We start from the raw sequence: 21579 nt of genomic DNA, 5'->3' as shown, positions 1-21579 counted from the left end.
CAACTGTCTTTTTAAGTCTTAGAGACAGAGAACTCTCTAAGTTTTCATCATGTACCATTTTTCGTAGCAAGATGAGTTACTTCATTAAGTTAGATGATCATCACAATTTTGTGGTATTTTAGGTTTTCTTCATTTTATCTAGAAAAGAGTAGCTCTCTCTAGTCTATTTTGCATATAGAGATCTAAAAATGATCAGATAATCCTATCAAGTAAATGGTGCATTCAAAAATATACTTGCTTCCTGCTGCTTCCAAACCTTTTGTAGTATTGCTTTTGACCTCATGATTTGACTGAAGGTGCTCCTTCCCAAGTTACCAGTGATCTCTTAATTGTCAAATCTACCAGCCTCTTTTCATTCTTTATTCTTCTTGATCTTTCTGCAGCAAACTCTGCTCTCTGGGTTTTTGTGATTCTACCTCTTAACCTGATTGTTCCTTCTCAGCCTCCTTAACTACATAGTAATTCATGTCGCACGCTCGAACAAGGTCTACCTTAAGGCTTTCTCTTTTCTTTGCATACTTTCACTTGACCTTATCATCTCCCTTGTATTCAGTGGTTATCTCTGGGCACACAATCCCCAAATCTGTACATACAGCCCTGGTTTCTCTCCCAAGTCCTACATCACCAACTGAGTTTTGAACATTTCAGGCTCAGGGTCCCATGATTGATGTCTCAGACTCAGCTTGTCCATAACAAATCTCATTCTCTTTCCCCCTTAACTCACGCCTCTTTTGAATTTTCCTATAACTGTTTGGGGCATAACCATCCTTCCAGATAGACACACTCACTAACAACCTCAGTGTCTTCATGCGTGCTTTATTCTTACCCTGCATAGCCAGTCATTGGCCTGTTCTTATTACTACCTCCACAGCATCTCTCATCTCCATCCCCCTTTATCTGCTTATATAGCCTCTACCTTATTTCCAGCCTTCATCACATGTCACCTGAATTAATTGCAATCATTGTCTACTCACACTCCCTGTCTCAGCACTCTTCTTATTCCAGTTTGTCTTCCATGAAGCTACCAAAGTGGTTCTTTTCCTAAATTGAGAATCTAGCCATGTCTCTCCCTCTCTCTCTCTCTCTCTCTCTCTCTCCCGCTCTCCCCCCCCACTCACTCTCTCTCTCTCTCTCACACACACACACACACACACACTCTCTCACACACTCACTCACACACACACACACACACATTCCCCTAGGCCCCACTCAGTAAATTCCAGTGACTCTCTCTTAACCTTTATGATCAAATAGAAACTTCCCTGTTTGTCACTTAAAGCTCTTAACAAGAAGACCCTTCCTGCCTTCCCAGGTAGTAATTCATAAAATTATGAATCATGAACCTGCCTTCAGATCCTAGCTGGGAAAATTTTCTCTCAGCTGAGTTCATAGTCCATTATATGATTTTTGCCATACTAATTTTTACTTGTTTTATGTATTTTTTGTGAGTGTTGTTGTCTTTTTTGCAGTATTGGGTATGTATTTCCAGGAGTGTGTGTCTTGACTCCCAAGTTGTGAAGTCTTTAAATAAGGATTTCTTTTGTCTCTTTGCAGCATCTGGAGCAGTCACTGCCAAAAATTGTGGGTTAGTTGGCTGGCTGACTGAACCTTGACAAGTTCTGGATCTGTTATCTGGATATTTCTTTTATTAGGTGAAGGCTGCCCTCTGGGCTCTCCAAGGTGGAACCTCTGTTGTGATTGCTAATGGAACCCATCCTAAAGTCTCAGGCCATGTCATTACAGACATCGTAGAGGGGAAAAAAGTTGGCACTTTCTTTTCAGAGGTGAAACCTGCAGGTAAGTGGAAATTTGTGAGATCACAGAGCTTGTGAATGAATAGCTGATATCCACCTGAATAGACCAAGAGCTCATAAAAGAGGAATTTAAGTATTAAATGTTACTTGGGCAAAGAAGATGCATTTACTTGATTTTTAAAAATATTAAACAATTTATGATTAATTTCTGAAAACTGTTGGCAGAGTTAAATGCCTTAGTCAGTTTTCAGTCTGCATCCTTTTTTGTCTGCCCCACTACATGTCAGTCGTCCTCCATAGCTCCTTCTGCTCTGCTCAGCAGTGCTTCCAGTTCCCCCCAGGTAACTGTTAGAGGAATAAAGCACCTGATTTCAGAAAATGAGTTCCTACATAGATACATATTCTGTGGGAAATTAAGTCAAAGTAGAATATAAAGGAGAGGCACAAATTGTACGTCAAATACAATGAACTCCTAGGAATTTATAGCAGAGTTTATTTTAATCATTGAGTTCATCTGTTATTCCTTTTTCCCAGAAAATAGATTAGACTGATTCTGGGATGCTAAATGTAAATAAGCTGCCCTTCACTGTCTGAGTATCAAGACATCGGAAAGAATGGTAACTTGAAGATGATCATGTCTTCCAAATTTGTTTGTAGGCCCTACTGTTGAACAGCAGGGGGAGATGGCTCGATCTGGAGGAAGGACTCTGGCCACTTTGATGCCTGAGCAGGCGAGTTGGTGTTTCCATGTTACTTCTAGAGAAACAGGGACGTTAGCAAGCCTGACCTTTCTAGTTGGCTCTTTCATTTAGCCTGTGGCCCTTCAGCCAACTCCACATTTCTCCTTAGTGCTGTCTTACTGTTTCCAGGTACACAGTTTTGATCTTGGTTTGCCTTTCTTGGTTTATGTCCCAGGAGGGCCAGCAGGGCATAGGGGATAGAGGGCTGACCCCAGAACCATGGAGATCCAGATCAAAGTCCTGCCTCTAATGCATATTGACTGTGATGTTGGGCAAGTCACTTAACTTCTCTGTGCTGTAGATAACTTGCCTCAGACTACAGGTACTAGAGGAGATGCCAGTCTGCATTGATGGAAGAAATTTCCTCCTATGGATATTGCCTGTACCAATGACATTACACACCCAGGCCCTCATCCTTTCTTGGCTTTGCCCAGAGCCCTTACCTTTTTTTTTTCTCAGCTGTCCTTTACTATTTTCCTTTAAAGATAGAGTCATAATATCATAATATCATATAGTTGTTAAATTTTGGGGGATGAACACATAAGGGGAAATTAGGGAAGTGGGATACTCTGCTTAACTTGGATATTTACTTGTTATGTCACTGTAGACCATGTAGAAAATTGTGCCAGCCCAGCAGAAAACATATTGGCTTCCCCCAAGTTGTCAGACAATCAGCAAATAGGTATTAATGACCTACTAAGTGCCATGTAAGATGGAGCCTGCTGGAAGCTGGTACAGTGTGACCTGATGGCATCAGGGACAGTGAGGAGGTCCAAGAAGGACTGAGTTGCCTTCTAGGAGGTGGTCTGATAAAGCCTTGAGGGTTAGTATGTGCCAGTCACTTGAGAAATACCATAGCCTGGGGAAGGGAATGAGGATTTGGATAACGAATGGAAGTGGGAGAAAGAGCAGAGAAGGCCTGTGCCTTCTCATTGTGGGATGGTCTGGAGTTCTCATCTGGATCTACAGAATTAGCATGGTTGAAGACTTCTGTCTTTTCTTCACTAGCAAAGCCTACTAAATAAGACTAGTTGAAATAAAAATCTAGACGCCAAGTCTAACATTTAAGAATCAGTGTCTACGTTATTACTGCCAATATGTGTTAAGAGGAAGAATGGCTTGTAGCAAGTGCATTGACTTGGGGTTGGGAAGACCTGAGCTTGATTCCCATCTCAGCTCTTTATTAACCGGTTTAAATTTATTAATTCTCTGAGCTTCAGTTTTCTTTTAATTGGGGCTAATAATACTTACTTTACAGGCTTATTGTGAGGGTCAAATAAGAATTTATATAAAGTACTTTACAAACCTTAAAGCTGTTGTTATTGAAAGTTTAGTGGGTGGAGAGCTCTCTGGCCTCTTTAATGTGGGGACTCTAGGCTTAGGTATGACAGTCGTGTGATTTGTATAGCTTACATTTTGTTTCAGTTGCTCAATAAATATTTAATAAAGAAAGGGAAAGAAATGTAAAGGAATAGGGGAGCAATAATTGAGGAGAGGTAAGAAATGAGGAAGTGGGAAGAAAAAAAATGAATGACATTAGGGGATTGTTGCCAAAGACTGTCGAAATGTCTCTTTAGGAGTAGGGTGTCTCAAGTTGGTAATGTGAGTGATGCATTCTTTGTCTCACTTAAGGTACTTTGCTTTTGTTTCCAACTCTCAAATTCCTCCCTTTCTCTCCAGAGAGCAGAGATTATCTACCGTCTTGCTGATCTCCTGACTGACCAGCGGGAAGAAATCCTGTTGGCCAACAAGAAAGACTTGGAAGAGGCAGAGGGTAAAGGTAACTCCATGCCCTGAAAATCTGTTGCTTAGTAGATGTAATGCTGCCTCCCCTCCCCCCCTTGGTGTTCTTTCCAAGAAAGGCAAGAATGTCATGGAAGAAATTTTGCTAAAATAAGGATGAGAAAATGCATTTTCTTTTTTTTTGTTTGTTTGTTTTTGGGGGGGAACGGTGATTGGGGTTAAGTGACTTGCCCAAGGTCACACAGCTAGTAAGTGTCAAGTGTCTGAGGTCAGATTTGAACTCAGGTCCTCCTGACTCCAGGGTCGATGCTCTATTTACTGTGCCACCTGGCTGCCCTGAAAAATACTTTTTCAAGAAACACAGGGAAATACTATATTAGTATTTCTGTCTGTTTAGATGGAGACCTAGGTTGAAAGCTTTGTAGAATTGGTGAACAAAGTCATAGATTACTATAACCTGTCCCTTTGTCAGGTGATAAATATTGAATACCTGTAGGGTTTGCAGTTCCATACAAAGTGGTTTATGATCTATGACAGTAATGTCAAACTCACATAGAAACAAGGGGAACTAAACTAAACATAAGTATCTATGCGGGCTACATACTGACTTAGAAAACCACATCTTTGTTTTTGGAGGCAAGGCAGTTGGAGTTAAGTGACTTGTCCAAGGTCACACAGCGAGTGTGAAGTGTCTGAGGCTGGATTTGACCTCAGGTCCTTCTGACCCCAGGGCTGGTGCTCTGTTCACTGCACCACCTAACTGCCCCAGAAAACCACATCTTAAACATTATTTATGTTGTTTTTTTAATTATTTTGTTAAATATTTCCCAATTACATTTTAATCTGGTTTGGTCTGCACTTGGGAGTGTTATAGGCTACATGTTTGGCACTTCTGAGCTATGAAATAATGGAGGTCTAGGTTCCACTTGATAGGTGACTATACATTGTCCACAGCCTCTCCCTGTCATTCTGTGTTCTTCTGGAGCTTCATGAGGTGTGACTATGAAGTAAGGACTGATTTTGTTAATAGCTAGCCTTTGTCTAAAAACAAGCATAATCAGACTGATACGACCAATTAAGGATTGTTACTTGAGGAAGGAGGCTAATTCTTAGACTATCTGGGACTCCTCTTTTGTTCAGATCTGTAGATCATCCTTTTGAATCTCTTTAGTGGTGACAGATTTTAGAGCTGGAAGCCCTTCCCTTAATTACAGAGAGGTTAAGAGACTGCTCTGTGGTTAGTGAGGTTAGTGAGTTGTGGACCTGAGATTTGGAAGACTTGTGGATATGCTCATTGAGGTGAGAGCCCTAGGAGAGCTGACTGGGGTACAGAGTACACAGAAGGAAGGGGAAAGGTGTGATCAGTAAATGGGAGTTAATAGCATGACTGCAAAAAAAACACTAGGGCTTAGCTGACAGTTATACTAGAACACTTTAATGTTTGTGAAGACTAATACAGATTATCTCTTGTGATTCTCACGACAGCCCTGAAACAGAGGTGTTCTACTTGTTTTTGTCCCTATTTTGTAGGTCAGGAAATCAAAACTCAAGAGATTTGGCCTCCTTGCTCTCTCTGCCTTATTTTACAATGGACTACCTTCTCATGGATGCTTGCTCCTCTGGATTTTCATGACTGTTCTCTCTGGATTTTCCTCCCACCTGTCGGAGCACTCCTCAGTCTTGTCTGCTTGGTCATCATTCATTATCACCCCCCAAGGCTTGGCCCAAGACCTCCTCTCTTCTCCCGTGCTGGTTCACTTAGTGACCTCATTGGCTCCCATGGGTTCAGTTATCTCTATGCAGATGTTCCCCATATTGGTTTCTCTAGCCCTCATCTCTTTCTTGAGCTCCATTATCATATAACCTGCTGTTGGTTGCCTAAAGCTTGATGTCCCATAGGCATTTCAAACCAGGCATACTGAAAACAGAAATCATCCTCTTTCCTCCACAACTCACTCTTTCTTAATTTCCCTGTTAGTATTGAGATTATCGCTGTCCTTCTGGTCACACAGATTTACAACTTCATCATCCTCTTGGCTTCCTCCCACTGGCTAATCCCATGTTTCTGATTCATTGCCAGATATTTGCAATTGCTTTATCTCCATCTTTTACAACTTGACTCTTTTTGCTATACTACCCAAGTTCAGGCCCTCATTTCTCACTTGAATATTAGTCCTTTAATTGTTCTTTCTGCTTAGTTTTCTCCCTGTGCTGTTGCCACAAGAAAGTGATTTTTCTTTTTTTTAAGTTATTTATTTTTAGTTTTCAACATTTTCTTCCATAAGTTTTAAATTTTTTCTGCCCCCTTCCCCTCCTCCCTCCCCAAGATAGCATGCAGTCCAATATAGGCTCTACATATACATTCTTATTGCGCATATTTTCACATTAGTCATGTTATATATAAGAATTAGAACAGATGGGAGGAACCATGAGAAAGAAAAAGCAGAACAAAACAAAAAGAGAGCAAATAGTCTTCACTCTGCATTCAGACTCCATATTTCTTTCTCTACATCTGGATCCATCATGAGTCCTTTGGAGTTGTTTTAGGTCCTTGCATTGCTGAGAAGAGCCAAGTCTGTCAAAGTCAGCCATCACACAGTGTTCCTGTTACTGTGTACAATGTTCTTCTGGCTCTACTCACTTCACTTAGTGTCAATTCATAAAAGTCTTTGCAGGTTTTTCTGAAGTCTGCCTATTCATCATTTCTTATAGCACAATAGTATTCCATTATATTCCTATACTGCAACTTATTCAGCCATGTAACAGCAAGCACCCTAGCACACCCTGGATGGGTGCTAGCACAGGTTCTTTGATCTGCTTTTCTAAAGGAAAGCAACTCAAAAGGGGTTGACAATCTTATTTTAATCAAAAATATATATCGTTCACTTAGTTCAGGGGAAAAAGTCAGCACCCTAAACTTCAGAAAATAGAAACAGAAATTACAAGCAGACAAAAAAATACAGAGAAAATAACAAAATTCAACAGACCAACAGATAGGGCTTCTAGCTGTCTGACCATTACATACATAGTTAGTTATCTCAGAGAGAAGCACCAACATTTGGGTTTTCAAAGCCAGGCGCACTCAACAGCTACCCAGAGTCTCATCTGGCCAAATCATACACAACTCTTCCCATACGTGAGCCCCAAAGCAAAACCTCACCTCGGAGTATATGTATCCTCTTCTACAGGGCCAGAGGACATCACAAACTTGGTGACCCGCTGCCTAATTACAAAGTAACAAAACGTGTGGACCTTCCTGAAAAACAAGCCTCCCCTAAGCAAGCTTCTCTTGTTGGGTTCCAAGTGAGGCCCATTACGGGGCAGGGAAGATCTTCAAATTCCCTTACCATTACAAGCCATTCCCCAGTTGAAGGGCATCCCCTCAATTTCCAGTTCTTGGCCACAACAAAGAGTTGCTTTAAATCTTTTGTACATGTGGGTCCTTTTCCCTTTTTAATAATCTCTTTGGGATACAGCCCTAAAAGTGATATTGCTGGGTCACAGGGTATGCACATTTTTATAGCCCTTTGGGCATAATTCCAAATTGCTCTCCAGAATGGTTGGATCAGTTAACAACTCCACCAACAATGAATAGTATTCCAATTTTCCCACATCTTCTCCAGCATGTATAATTTTCATGTTTTGTCATGTTGGCCAATCTCATAGGTGTGATGTGGTACCTCAGAGCTATTTTGATTTGCATTTCTCCAATCAGTGGTTTAGAATATTTTTTCATGTAACTATAGATAGCTTTGATTTCTTTCTCTGTAAACTGTTTGTATTCTTTGGCCATTTATCATTTGGGGAACGACTTGTATTCTTATAAATTTGACTCAGTTCTCTGTATATTTTAGAAATGAGGCCTTTATCAGAGACACTGGTTGTAAAAATTCTTTCCCAGTTTTCTGCTTTCCTCCTAATCTTGGTTGCAATGGCTAACAAAGACATAGGTCTAATCATATCGCACTACAACTTATTAAATACCAGTGCCTTTTTGTTTTGTTGTTCTGTTGTCTGATTGTGTCCAACTCTTCCTGGCCCCATGGAACCATAGTGTGCCAGGCCCTTCTATCTTCTACTATCCCTTGTAGTCTGTCCAAGCTCACATTCCTTGCTTCCCTCTCATCTTCTGCTGTCCCTTTTTCCTTTTCCCTTCAGTCTTTCCCAATAGCAGTCTTATCCATTGAGTCCCATCTTCCCATTATGTGGCCATAGTATTTAAGCTTCAGTTTCAATATTTGACTTTCCAGTGAATAATTTGAATTATTTTTAAATTTTATTTTAAATTTATGAAATAAAACAGGCATTTCCACAACATAGTCGAATTAAAAATCAGATGATTGCATGTGAAACTGCAAATCTGTTAGTTACAGTTTGTACCTTTTAAATGCATAGTAACATTATCATGTAAATTTCCTTTTTTTGTTTCTCCCCCACACCCCAAGATGGCTATCATTAGACGTGTGTGTGTATGTGTATGTCTAAAATCATTCTATATATATTCTTCCGTTCTTTCCCTGAATACAGGTAATGACTTCCTTCGTATGTCCTTTGTCGTTAATTTGGGTATTTATAATAGTCAAAATCACTTAGTCTCTCAAAATTGTTCTTAAAACAACATTACTGTTACTGTAGACAATGTTCTCTTAGTTCTGCTTCATCATTCCATGCAAATCTGTCCATGTTTTTCTAAAATCAACAAGCTGATCATTTCTTATAGCACAGTAGTATTCCATCATGCTCATATACCACAACTTGTTCAGCCATTCCCCAATTGACAGGGAGCCCTGCAATTTTCAGTTCTTTGCCACCAGAGAGAGCTGCTATAAATATTTTAGAACATAATAGGTTTTTTTCATTTCTTCCTAATCATCTTTGGTAATAGACCTAGTAATGGTATTGCTGGGTCAATGATATAATTTTACGCCTATCAGATTGGCTAAGGTGATTGAAGGGGAAAGTGACAAATGTTGGAGAAGATGTGGAAAAATCGGTTCACTGGTGGATGTATGTACTGATCCAACCATTTTTAGAGCAATCTGGAATTGAGTTAATTTCTTTTTTTTTTTTTTTTTAAGCAATCAGGGTTAAGTAACTTGCTCAAGGTTGCACAGCCAGTTATTTCTGGGTGTGGTGCTGAGTGTCTGAGCCCGGGATTTGATCTCCAGGTTGTCCCAACACTGGAGCCGGTGCTCTTACTTGCTGAGCCACCTGGCCGCCCCTAAGCAATTGGGGTTAAAGTAACTTGCTCGAGGTTACATGGCCAGGTGTTTCTGGGTGGGTGCTAAGTGTCTGAGCCCGGGATTCAATCTCCAGGTCATCCTGACACTGGAGCCGGTGCTCTTACTTGCTGTGCTACCTGGCTGCCCCAAGTTAATTTCTTTAAATACTGACCGATATGATCTCCTTGCTGTCCAGCATACTCTCAAAAGTCTTCTCCAGCACCACAATTTGAAAGTGTCAGTTTTGTGGAGTTCACCTTTATAGTCCATCTTTCACAGCTACCACGTTTCCCCGATAATAAGACACTGTCTTATTATTTTTTTGGACAGAAAAACACCAGAGGGCTTATTTTCAGGGGAGGGCTTATTTTAATGAACATTGACAGCAATTATAATAAACAGGTAAATGTGAACAAAAAAATGTACCTTTATTCAATAAGCAAATCACTGGGGAAGAACAGGATGACACGCTCACTGCTGCAGCTCTGATTGGATGCAGCTCGGAGCGCGGCGTGCGTTTCACAGGGGGGGGACGGTGCATACAGAGGGTACCATAATGTAGCGTGTAGCGCAGTAGCAATCTCAATAGGGCTTATTTTCGGGGGAGGGCTTATTTTAGAGGAATCTTACACAGTAAGGGAAGGGCTTATTTTCGGGATGGGTCTTATTATCGGGGAAACACGGTATACATTGTGCTACTGAAAAAGCCATAATTTTGACTACAACGGACCTTCGTTGGCAAGGCAATATCTCTGCTTTTTAGTATGCTGTCCAGATTTGCTATTACGGCAACTGGATGGCACAGTGGATAGAACTCTGGGCCAGTCAGGAAGACCAAGTTCAAATCCGGCCTCAGACACTTACTAGTTATGTGACCCTGAGCAAGTCACTTAACCCTGTTTGTCTTTGTTTCCTCATCTGTAAATTGGGCTGGAGAAAAAAAATGACAAACCACTCTAGTATCTTTGCCTAGAAAACCCCAAGTGGGGTCACAAAGAGTCAGGCACAACTGAACAATAACCAGATTTGTCAGTTTTCCTTCCAAGGAGCAAATGTCTTTTAATTTTGTGGCTGCAGTTTGTAATCTGCAGTGATCTTGGCGCCTAAGAATATAAAATCTGACACTGCTTCCATTTTTTCTCTGTTTGCCAGGAAGTGATGGGACCATTTGGCAAGATCTTAGTTATTTCAGTTGTTAAGCTTCAAGTCAGCTTTTATACTCTTCTTTTTCACTCTCATCAAAAGACTTCTTAATTCCTCTTCACTTTCTGCCATCGGAGTAGTGGTATCTGTGTATCTACAATTGTTGATATTTTGCCCAGTAGCCCTACCCAACTTCCAGCTTTGGTTTCAGTTCAGCCTGGCACTTCACATGATGTTTATATATATATTCACATAATGATATTTCACCTGATGTTTAATCTTAAACCAGTCAGTTGTTTCATGTTCGTTTCTAACCTGCTTCTTGGCCCACATACAGGTTCCTAAGGAGACAGGTAAGATGATTGGTACTCCCATCTCTTTAAGGACTCACCACGTTTTGTTATAATCTACACAGTCAAAGGCTTTAGTGTAGCCAATGAAAGAGAAATAGATATTTTTCTGGAACTCCCTTGTTTTCTCCATAGTCCAGCGACTCTTTGAAAACCAGCCTATTCTTACAGTACTTGTCAGTTCACATGTCTTTGAAGCCTAGGTTGCAAGGTCTTAAGCATAATCTGCTGACGTGTGAAATGAGAGCCCCTGTTTGGTAATTTGAATGTTCTTGGCATTTCTCTTCTTTAGGATCTGTAAACTGACCTTTTCCAATCCAGTGGCCACTGTTGAGTCTTCCGGTAGGCTAGCTTATTAACGGCATAGTCTTGTAGGCTTTTAAATAGATCAGCTGTAATTCCATCACCTCCATTCATCTTATTGTTAGCAGCTTTCTAGGGCCCACTTGACTTCATCCTCCAGGATGTCTGGCTCTAGATCAGCAACCACAGCATTGTGATTATCAGTGATGTTAAGTTCTCTTAATCTCTTCTGCTTCTGTTAAGTCCCTACATTATTTGTCTTTTATCACGCCCATTTTTGTACAAAACATTCCCTTGATGTCTCCACTTTTCCTTAAGAGATCTCATCTTTCCTCTTCTCTTGTTTTCTTTTGTTTCTTTGCAATGCTCATTTAAAGAAAATCTTATCTCTCCTTGCTGTTCTTCATTCAGTTGGATATATCTTTCCCTTTCCTTCTTTTCTTTTTCTCTTATTGCCCCTAGACCAAATAGAATTTCCTCTGTTTAGCATTTAAAGCTCTGCACAGTGTGGTCCTTTCCTATCTTTCCAATCTTTTAACACCACTCCCTTCCATGTATTCTTCACTCCAGCCATCCTAGCTGTTCTTCAGACACAGCTTCATCTCCTTTTTCCATGCCTTTGCAGTGGCTGTCCTCTGTGACTGAAATGCTCTCTCCTAATTCCTGCTTCTGGGAATCCCTGGCTTCCTCTTCCAGGAGACCTCGCCTGTTCCTGTCTGCGGCTGGTGCCTTCCCCTTTAAGGCTGTCTTCCATCTAGTCTATATGCAACTTGTATGTACTTGTTTCCTCCCATTAGAATGTAAGCTCCTGGAGGGCAAAGATTGGTTTTGCTTTTTCCTTGTATCTCCATTGCTTAGCACAATGCCTAGCACATAGCAAGCAATACATGTTGACTAACTGACATGAAGACAGACCTTTGGCTGGAGCGGATGGATGGTAGGGGAAGATAGTAAGAAAGGATGGGAACCCCAAGGAGCAGGACTAGAGGAGGAGACAGCTAGATTCTAAGGGGAGTGGAACAGGGCCAACTTGGAAGAAACTTTTGAATTTTGAAGAAAATCCCTGGTATGTATTCTGGATATTGTATCCTGCTGTGCTTTCTGTAGGAGACAGGACAGGGCTAATGAGAGGGGCAAAGTTACAAATTGGGGGTATAAACTTTGGAAGGGGATGTCCCCTCTCCGTCCTACAGGTGCAGCAGAAGGCTTCTTCAGGAAAGTGTCATAGAGAGCCCAGACGGGCTGGACCACACTACACTTAAATCAGCTTTGGATGTTCTGGTCTGCGTACATCATGGCAGCTTAGAATAATTACACCTTTCCTGTTCAAGCAGAAAATGCATCAGGCAAAACCGTGACTTAAAGTTAGAGATTCAACAAATTAAGGTTATTAATGGCAATCTAAGGGAAGTGTAGTCATTGTTAGTATTTTTGGACTTGAAAATGTGATTGAGACACCAGCTACTGTTATTTATTCTTCACATTCCTGCCTTTAATTTTCTTAGGTTTTAATCAGAATTCATCTTGTCAAATGTTTTAAAATTTGAAGTTTTAAAATATTCCCTAAGAAAAAGTATAGGGTAAGCGATAGAATTGAGTAGGAAACATAATCTTAAACTTACCAAGTTTGTGGGTGTCTTCTATGGAGCAGAGATTGTGGGTGGCCAGCTCCTGTCTCACGCTGTCTCCACAGTGTTTGAAAGCGCAGTGCTCTCGGTAACCAGCAGGTGTCACTGCAACATAACCTGCACTGGTGGAGTTGGAAAGAATGTGCTTTATGAACCTTTCAGTGCAGCTGCAGACCTAGCTGAGCACTAAAGTAGAGTTATCCTTTCTCCGTGGGTGTGTATGGTGTGTCTTATCGAGGCTTTTTCATCTTCTCCAGTGAAAACAGCATTAGCTGTATATAAGCAGGAGACCTGGGATTCTATTTTATATATGTATTGGCCAGCATTATTTACTTTAATAAGCATATTTACCTACAGTTGTACTGATTCAGAATAAGTCAGCAAATAGGATAGGATTTAATATTAAAAGAAGAGAGAATAAAGCTTTCAGTAAAGTCCACTCTTAACCTTCCATTATAGTGGAAACATTTTTATTATGATTTTTTGCAAAATATACTCTCCTTTTCATTGAAAATTGTTTTGCAAAGAAGAATTACCGAGTTGTTTATATTTTTGCTTTCACAAACAGATACCATAATTTTCATGGGATCATAGGTTTGTGGCTGGCATGGATCTTAGGTCTCTAATGTAACCCCTCATTTTATAAATGAGGAGCCTCAGATGTAGGCATTCAAGTGATATGATTGTAGTAGTAAAATGACCAAGCCCAGAGCCTCATGCAACCCTTCTACTTTCATGTTTTCAGAACAATGAAATGTTTTCACTCTGATCTTCAGGTTCCCTTTACACCCAAATCAGAAGTATTTTATGTATTGATTTTTCTTTCTTGGTACTGAGCTTGAGGGATGGCTCATTTCTTTTCCAGCTTTGTCTTATTTTACAATCCCTCCCCCCCTTATTTATTCTGTATTCTAGCCAGCTTCCATCTCCTGATCATTCACAGCTGGAGGTCAGAACCAGGAGCAATGGGTAGACTTTCCAAAGAAGCCAATTGAAGCTTAATGTCAGGAAAATTTTCATGATCCTTGGAACTCAGCAAACATGGTGCCTTGGGAAGGATGATTCCCCCAGCACCACTGGAGGTCTTAAAAAAGAAGTCTGTCTGGTGCCTTGTCTGGGGGAACCTTGTTCATGTATAGATTGACCTAGATGACCCCTGTGCTCTTTCTGACACTGGGTGTTTTGTAATTCTTTGAATATGTTCTTTTTGTGCTCTTCCCTATGTCTAGGATGTTGTCCTTTCTCTTCCTGACTCTTTGATTCCTACTTGACCCTAAAAACCTAAGTCAGAGATGAGGGCAGGCCACCTCATTCATGAACGTTTCTTTGATATTCAGTGTGTGTTGCCAACTGCTGTGCCCCATGGCATCCTGCAGTGTTTGATTTTGCCCTCTCTAAAGCACTGGCTATGTATTGTATTATCTGCTTCTGTGTCTTACTGTCCCATGAGTCTGAAAGCTCCCAGAGGTCAGAAATTCCATCTTAATTAAATTTTACAGTACCTCAATACATGCTCTGCCCCATTAACAACTTAATTTTTATTTCTTCAGCTGAAGTATGTTCTTAAACCTGTCACATTCTAGAAATACTAAATTACTGAAAGAATTGAATAGGTGTGAATTCTAAGTTGTATTGCTAACATAACTAAATTAACTTAAAAAATTAAAAAACTGTCATAGAATGGCTGGGATTTTGATTTTTTTTATTGTTTTTATTTGATGGCTGCTCAGAAGCAATGGAAAGTGGGATCCTGACATATCACCGGGTTGAATGGGATATTGAATAAATCAAATAGATGCCTTGGGTCCTTCCAGCGGATCTGTCTGTGACAACAGAAAAGCAAAATTAGCAAAGGCAAAAGGGTTTCCCACCCTCTCCATGCCTTGGCAATACTAAAATCACACAGGGAAACAAAATTGACTTACGTAAAACTAATTAAATTGTAGAGCTGTAAATTTTCACATTCTATAATTAATTGTTAATAAATTTTAGTTTGTGGTTAGAAATACTCTACCCGAAAGTTTGCCAGTTGATTATTAACCGTTCATACTTACTCTTCTCTTATTCCAGGGAGACTAGCATCCCCCCTGCTGAAACGATTGAGCTTGTCTACATCTAAATTGAATAGTTTGGCTATTGGATTACGTCAGATTGCTGCTTCCTCCCAGGACAGTGTTGGGCGTGTCTTGCGCAGGACAAGAATTGCAAAAGATTTGGAACTAGAGCAAGTTACTGTTCCAATTGGAGTCCTTTTGGTGATTTTTGAATCCCGCCCTGACTGTCTTCCCCAGGTATGTAGCAGTGACACCCTGTTTGCTGGGATTTGTAACACAAGATGCCTAACTAGACATAGAATTTATGTTTAAAAGAGCTTCAATAAATGGATGAAAAAAGTGGATTCTGGGCTTACTCGATTAGATTTCAGTGTCATAGTGGTTGTCAGTAGTGTTCATGGAACCCAAATAGTAGAGACATTAACTCCAGGAAGGTCCAAATAATCTTAAAGGCATACTCTGCTTCTGTTAGCTTAAGCCCTCCAGGGAAAGTCTATTGCACAGCCCAGCAGACTGATAGCAACTCTTGTGTAAGTATTCCAGCCACAAGATAGCAAAAAGGAGCTTAATTTCTATGAGATAAAAGAACATCCGCAGTAGTCCAACATCCCACAGCATCCCACAGCTGACATTCCTAATGGTATTTCCTAGAATTCCTGAGATGGCAGGAATATCAGATTATCTAGTGTAGCCATAGTATCTCACTAATATCCTCTCAATAGTATTCTTGATAAGTGACCATCCAGGTAGCTATTGCTGACGACTTCCCGTGAGATGGAGTCCATTACCGTCCTGGACTACTTGAGCTACATTAGGGCACTTAAATGGTTAGGAAGTTTTCCCTGACATCATGCCTAACTCTTCCCCTGAAACTTCTAACCATTGTCCTTGGGGGTCAGGTGGAATTCCTTTTCTGTGTGACAGCCTGCCCTTTAGATGGTAAAGATTAGTATGATGCCTCTACTACTCTCAGCCCCCAAATATTTCTTTTCCAGGTTCTATTTCCAGTTCTTTTAATCAGCCAAAATTTTCTTCAGTCGGTCTATGTCCTTAAAATGTGGTGCCCAGAATGAACCTAGTTCTCCAAATGTGGTCCAGTGAAAGTAGAGTCCTGGGGAACTGCCATTTTTTTTGTTCTGGTTACTCTTCCTCTTAATAAGGTCTAGGATAGCTTTAACCTTATTTTTTTTTTCCATTTCTCATTAAAATTCTCGCACTTTCTTCATGGTTTTTGTTTGTATAGCTACACCTTGCTGTTCTATACTTGTGAAGTTGAATTTTTGCATCCAAGTATATGACTTTACCTTTGATTTTATTAGGTGTGGTCAATTTTTCTAGCTTGCCAAGTTAGTTTTCAATCTTAAGCTGTTGTCTGGCATGTTAGCTGTCCCTTCCAGTTTTGTATAAAATGTGCTAACTTGGCAAATCTAAGTGACTGATAAAAATGTTAATGGCACAGGACCAAGCACAAATCCCTGAGGCGTTCCACTAAAGACCAGCCCTCCAAATTGACATTGACCCGTTAATGAGTCTTCTTTAGAGATGATCATTTAGCTTGTTCTGAATCCATCTAATTTGATTACCATCTAGCCCAGATCTCTCCGTGTTACAGAGATAGCATAAGATCTTTCATCAAATGGTTTTATAAACACTAAATCTACTTTTATAGCATTCCTTGATTTACCAGTCTGGTTGTTCTGTCAGAAAAGGAAATGAGGCTGATGTGGTGTAATCAGTTTTGATGAAGCCATGTTCTCTTTTATCAACTGTTTCCCTTTTTATCTGCTCACAAACCATCCCTTTAATATTGTGCACTTAAACATTGCTGGAATAGAAGTCAGACTCACTAGCCTTTGCTTTCCAGATTTCACTCACTTCCCTTTTCTACGATTGGGGTATTTCCTCTTCTGGTCCTTTGGCAGCTCTTCTCTGCTCTGAGATCTTTAAAAGGTCACCAGCAATGGCTCAAAAGCAGTAGCTCAACTGGATCTGGGGATTCCTATTCATTAAGTACAGTTCTGTTTTCTCTTACCACTTCCTCAGATATCTTGAGTTTCCTCCACTCCTGGTTTGGTTTTGTTTTAATAAGTTTTTATTGATTTTTTTAACATCACCAAAATTTTCCTCAGAATACCTCGTCTTGCTCCCTCCAAGAGAGCTGTGACATATACCAAAAAATACTTTAAGAAGAAAGAAAGAAAAATCACCCAAACTGATGAGTATGTTGAAAGAGTGTAAAAATATAAGCCGTGTACCACTCTCATGGACTTCCCCCAGTTGCAAAGCAATAGAATGAAGTTGTCTTCTCCTATCTCTTCTTTGGAGTCATGCCTGTGCTGTGTAATTTTGTAACATTCATTTTTTGTTTGTGTGTGGTTCTACATTGTAGTCATTATGTATATTTTCTTTTCTTTTCTTTGTCCTTCACATTGTTTTTGCCTGGGGAAAGCTGAGTTCATCCATGGATCTATCATAAACTCCTTAGATTCTTTAAATAGTTGCAGTAAAATCCACACTTCTGCCTCATCCTGCCAAAGAACACGTGCCCTCTGCTAGTTGAAGTCCTGACTGTGGTCCTAAGTCTCTGCTTGGGTCACTGCATGGTCCATTAAGTATCTGAGCTATTTTCTACCCAGGTAACAAGTTATTCTATAGAAGCTGTAGGAATTCTCTGTGAGCCATTTAGAGAATTTTTTGGCAAAGTCCTTGTCCTTACACTGAGCTACCACAACAAGTGATTCTTCATCTTGAGGTGTTCATAAAGCCATCAGGTCACGAAGTTTTGGACACCCTTGCAATACACTACTTCCTCTTGAACATCTTTGTGGCCAGTGTCATTAAAACATTAAGCAGAATGGCTAACCCTTAAGTCTAGCCTAGGGAATCTTTCAATTTCCACAGTGTGAGCTAAGAAATGATACTCTAGCTGTCCAGGGGCTGGCATGTTCCCTCCTTTCTTCTCCATGTATTCATATTAAACTGACAGATGAGATTCATAAAAACATGTATCTAGGTGGCTCTGCACCACTCATAAAGCTGTATCACAAAGCTACAAGTTAGTCATTTGTGTTGGGATGTAACCTTTGATGGTTTGTCCTCTCAGCTCTCCTGGTTGTGGGGTGTGATGCTAGGAAGGTTACTGTTTACACAAAGGAAGATCTTTGGGAATTCTTGTTTCGGTTTACTTGGATAATATTGAGCTTTTTGTCCCATCTGTCTCTCCTTTGATCTTTAGGTGGCAGCCTTGGCTATTGCAAGTGGCAATGGTTTGCTTCTCAAAGGAGGAAAAGAGGCAGCCCACAGCAACCGAATTCTGCATCATCTAACTCAGGAGGCCCTCTCCCTCCATGGGGTCAGGGATGCAGTGCAGCTGGTAGGTATGCAGGAATGAATTAAGGAACAACAGAAAGAAAATCTTGGTTGTATTAGAGATGAATTAGAGTCATGATGGTTAGGCACACATGGAGCTAGACTTTATTTCTTCAAACCAAACTTGACTGAGTGATATACGGATTTCACGCGTGGAGAGATTTTGCTAGACCCCAAGGATACACAGGGTTTAGGATCTTTCTTTCCTTCAAGGGGTTAATAATCTAATTAAGTAGATGGGATATATATATATATATATATATATATATATATATATATATATATATAAAAGCAACTTTAAAATAACACATGCTATACTAAAAGAATTTTTACAACTAGTATTTAATAGCACTTTAAGGTTTTACAAAGCTCAGTACAAACTTCGTGTCATTTGATCCTCACAACAGACCTGCAAGGCACTATGATTGTCTTCATTTTAAACATGAGAAAATTCGGACTGAGGTAGAGAGGTTGAGTGACTTGCCCAGAGTCATACAGCAAATAAAGTGCTGAGGGGGGTTTTGAACTCAGGTCTTCCTGAGTCCATGTGCAGTGATTTTATACTGGGCCACTGCTAAGATTGTGCTATGGGCAATACGTGCCATGCTATATAAGAAGAGGAAGTGATTGTGGAGAACTGGGACAATCTAGAAAGGTTTATGGGATATGGGACTTGAGGGGCTCCTAGATGGAAGGGACCGAGATGAGAGGAGATGATGGAGCATGAGAGGGGGTAGGGCTGTTGCCTGGGGTTTGGCCTCCTGAAGAGCATGGAGGCAAGGGCAACAGTGGATGCAGCGCTCTTGAGGCCTCCACTTACCAGGCCCAACTCTGACTCCTTTCCCCATTGCCTGGTAATGCTGATGCTATAGGACCTGGTCTCAGCTTCCTCATCTTTTAGTGAGAATAATAATGTCAGCATGGTATAGTAGCCCTGGGTTTGAATCTTGGGTCAGCCCCCTGACTATTGTGGCCTTGGGCCTGTTTCCTCAGCTGTCAAATGATGGGGTTAGGCTAGAATCCCATCACTAAGTGATACTTAAGCTCCCTCAAAGCTTGGATTTCGTAGCCTTTTTGTGTTCTGGACCCCCTTGCCAGGTTCCCTCTCTCAGAATAATGTTTTTAAATATTTTGCAATTATATTGAACTATGGTTATCAGGGTGTTCAAAAAAACCAAGTTTGTGGGCTCTAGGTAAAGACTGCTACTTAATTCTCCAAATCTTATGATCCTAGGATTTATTACTAGTTGTGTGACCATGGGTGGCATTGAAAGTCCTGCCCAGTCAGCTCCTGTCTGCCACTCCTAGCACTCCTCCCTTCCCAGCATTTGCTTTGCACTGGCCTTCTCCATCTTCCCCACGGGTAGCACTCTGTCACCCACTGAGGAGTGGCTGCCTCAGGGACGCCTATATTTGGCATTCTGAGCTTCCTTGAGAGCCTGGCACAGAGGCCACTGAGGACAGGAGGCTTTCCTCCAGCTCCCAGGAATTTCTAGCACTTTCTTCTTGAAACTGCTTTGTATAAATTTTGTATTTTCTTGGTTGTGTACATCTTTTCTCACCACCACCACCAGTCCAGCAAAATTGAAGAACATTTTTCGTAAGGGAAAACACTGTTTTATCTTTCATGTTTATGTTCCTAGTGCCTTGTACACGTCAGTGCCTGAAATAGGAAGGTTTGGAGAAGCAATAATTTTATGGAAAATGCAGTTGTCCACGTGGGAATGGAATTTAGGAGAGAAGTCTGAGAGTCATTTACATAGGATGATGCTTGATTTGTGAGATGTGATGAGATCATTGAAGACAGGGTGTAGAGAGAAAAGACAAGGCTGGGATAGAGCTTTGGGGATGTCCGTGCTCAGTAGTGGGTGTAGGAAAATGACTTGGAAAAGTGGACTGAGAAGGAATGGTCAGACCAGTAAAAGGAGAACTGAAAACTCAGTCATGGAAGCCATGGGGGGAAGGAGGAAAGGTGTTGGAGGGTCTCAGAAGCTGCAGAGAGGAGAACTAGAACTCTGAGAAGGGAGCCAGCTGATACTTCTGCCTTTGCCCATGTACAATTAGCTGTTGTTATTCTTTTGTGAAGGTTTAGATTCCTAAAGATCAAGTGGTATCATCTTTTCTGAAATGCTGCCTTACCATTAGGCATTTACGTTGTATTTGGTGAACAGGGTATGTAGAGACAACTGACTAGGTTTCCTTCCCCGGTCCTCACAGGTGAATACTAGAGAAGACGTTGAGGACCTTTGCCGTCTAGACAAGCTGATTGACCTGATCATTCCACGTGGCTCCTCTCAGCTGGTCAGAGACATTCAGAAAGCTGCCAAAGGAATACCAGTGATGGGTCACAGTGAAGGGATCTGCCACATGTATGTAGACAGTGAGGCTAGTGTTGATAAAGTCACCAGACTAGGTAAGATGAAGAGGTTAGACTTCATTTTATTGAGAATTTTTTTCCCTCTCAGTACTCTTAATTTCAACACCTGTCTTTTCTTTTCCTTTCAGTGAGAGACTCTAAGTGTGAATATCCAGCTGCTTGTAATGCACTGGAAACTCTGCTAATCCATCGAGATCTGCTGAGAACTCCATTGTTTGACCAGATCATTGACATGCTGAGGGTAGAACAGGTGAGATCATCAGTATGTCCTTACATTAGGTTGTCATAAGCATAGAATGGTTAGGCTGAGGATCACTGGGATTGCTTTTCCTGTAACTTCCAAGGTAACAGGTACTCTGTTTTACCAGTGAATTTGAGGAGCAATGAAGAAGGGAATGTAGATTTGTGAGTATCTTTACCCTTAGGTTTAAGACTCTTACTTTCTAGTCTATTGCTGGAAAAGGAGGAACCAAGGTTTATGGCGAAGGCATAAAGAGTGGTATCTTACCTGTTGTATTCCTTCTCTATACATCAGTCATGCAAAATAACCTGGTTCCAAAAGAGAGAAATCTGCAAATTGAATGTGGGTGTGTTTGTATTTGAGCTCATGCCTGTAGGCACACAGATCCTGTAGTAGAACCCATCAATCAGCATATTAGCATTCATTATGTGCAAGTTCTGGTGTTAGGTCACAATCCCTGAAGTTTGAATACATTACATTGCTTTAATATTTATAGAGATCTCAAATAGACCAGCCAAAAATAAGAGGCTGTATTTTATCATGGTGATTTTATTTTATTTAGTATTTAATTTTCCCCCAGTTACAATGTAAAAACAATTTTTAACATTTGTTTTTAAAACTTTGAGTTTCAAATTCTCTCCCTTCCTCTTCCTCC

At 40.6% G+C, this 21579-nt stretch overlaps 1 protein-coding gene across 6 annotated transcripts in view; it reads left to right on the top strand.

Moving 5' to 3' along the window:
* Nucleotides 1-21579, top strand: part of ALDH18A1 (aldehyde dehydrogenase 18 family member A1) — a 63633-nt gene that overhangs the window by 33813 nt on the left and 8241 nt on the right. For 5 of the 6 annotated variants that reach the window (XM_069067087.1, XM_069067088.1, XM_069067084.1 and 2 more), the window contains 7 exons: nt 1653-1797; nt 2412-2485; nt 4175-4274; nt 14954-15174; nt 18173-18310; nt 20524-20719; nt 20812-20933. In XM_069067087.1, the coding sequence (XP_068923188.1) occupies nt 1653-1797; nt 2412-2485; nt 4175-4274; nt 14954-15174; nt 18173-18310; nt 20524-20719; nt 20812-20933 (996 nt within the window). Of the gene's footprint in view, nt 1-1652; nt 1798-2411; nt 2490-4174; nt 4275-14953; nt 15175-18172; nt 18311-20523; nt 20720-20811; nt 20934-21579 lie in introns of all 6 variants that reach the window. The other variant, XM_069067085.1, reaches the window with a different exon arrangement.

The sequence above is a fragment of the Petaurus breviceps genome, unplaced genomic scaffold (genome assembly GCF_028583685.1).
Source record: "Petaurus breviceps papuanus isolate PSGF00001 unplaced genomic scaffold, PetGlider_PUasm1.0 90740, whole genome shotgun sequence".
NCBI classification, from domain to species: domain Eukaryota; kingdom Metazoa; phylum Chordata; class Mammalia; order Diprotodontia; family Petauridae; genus Petaurus; species Petaurus breviceps.
This window is presented reverse-complemented; position numbering and strand designations above follow the sequence as displayed.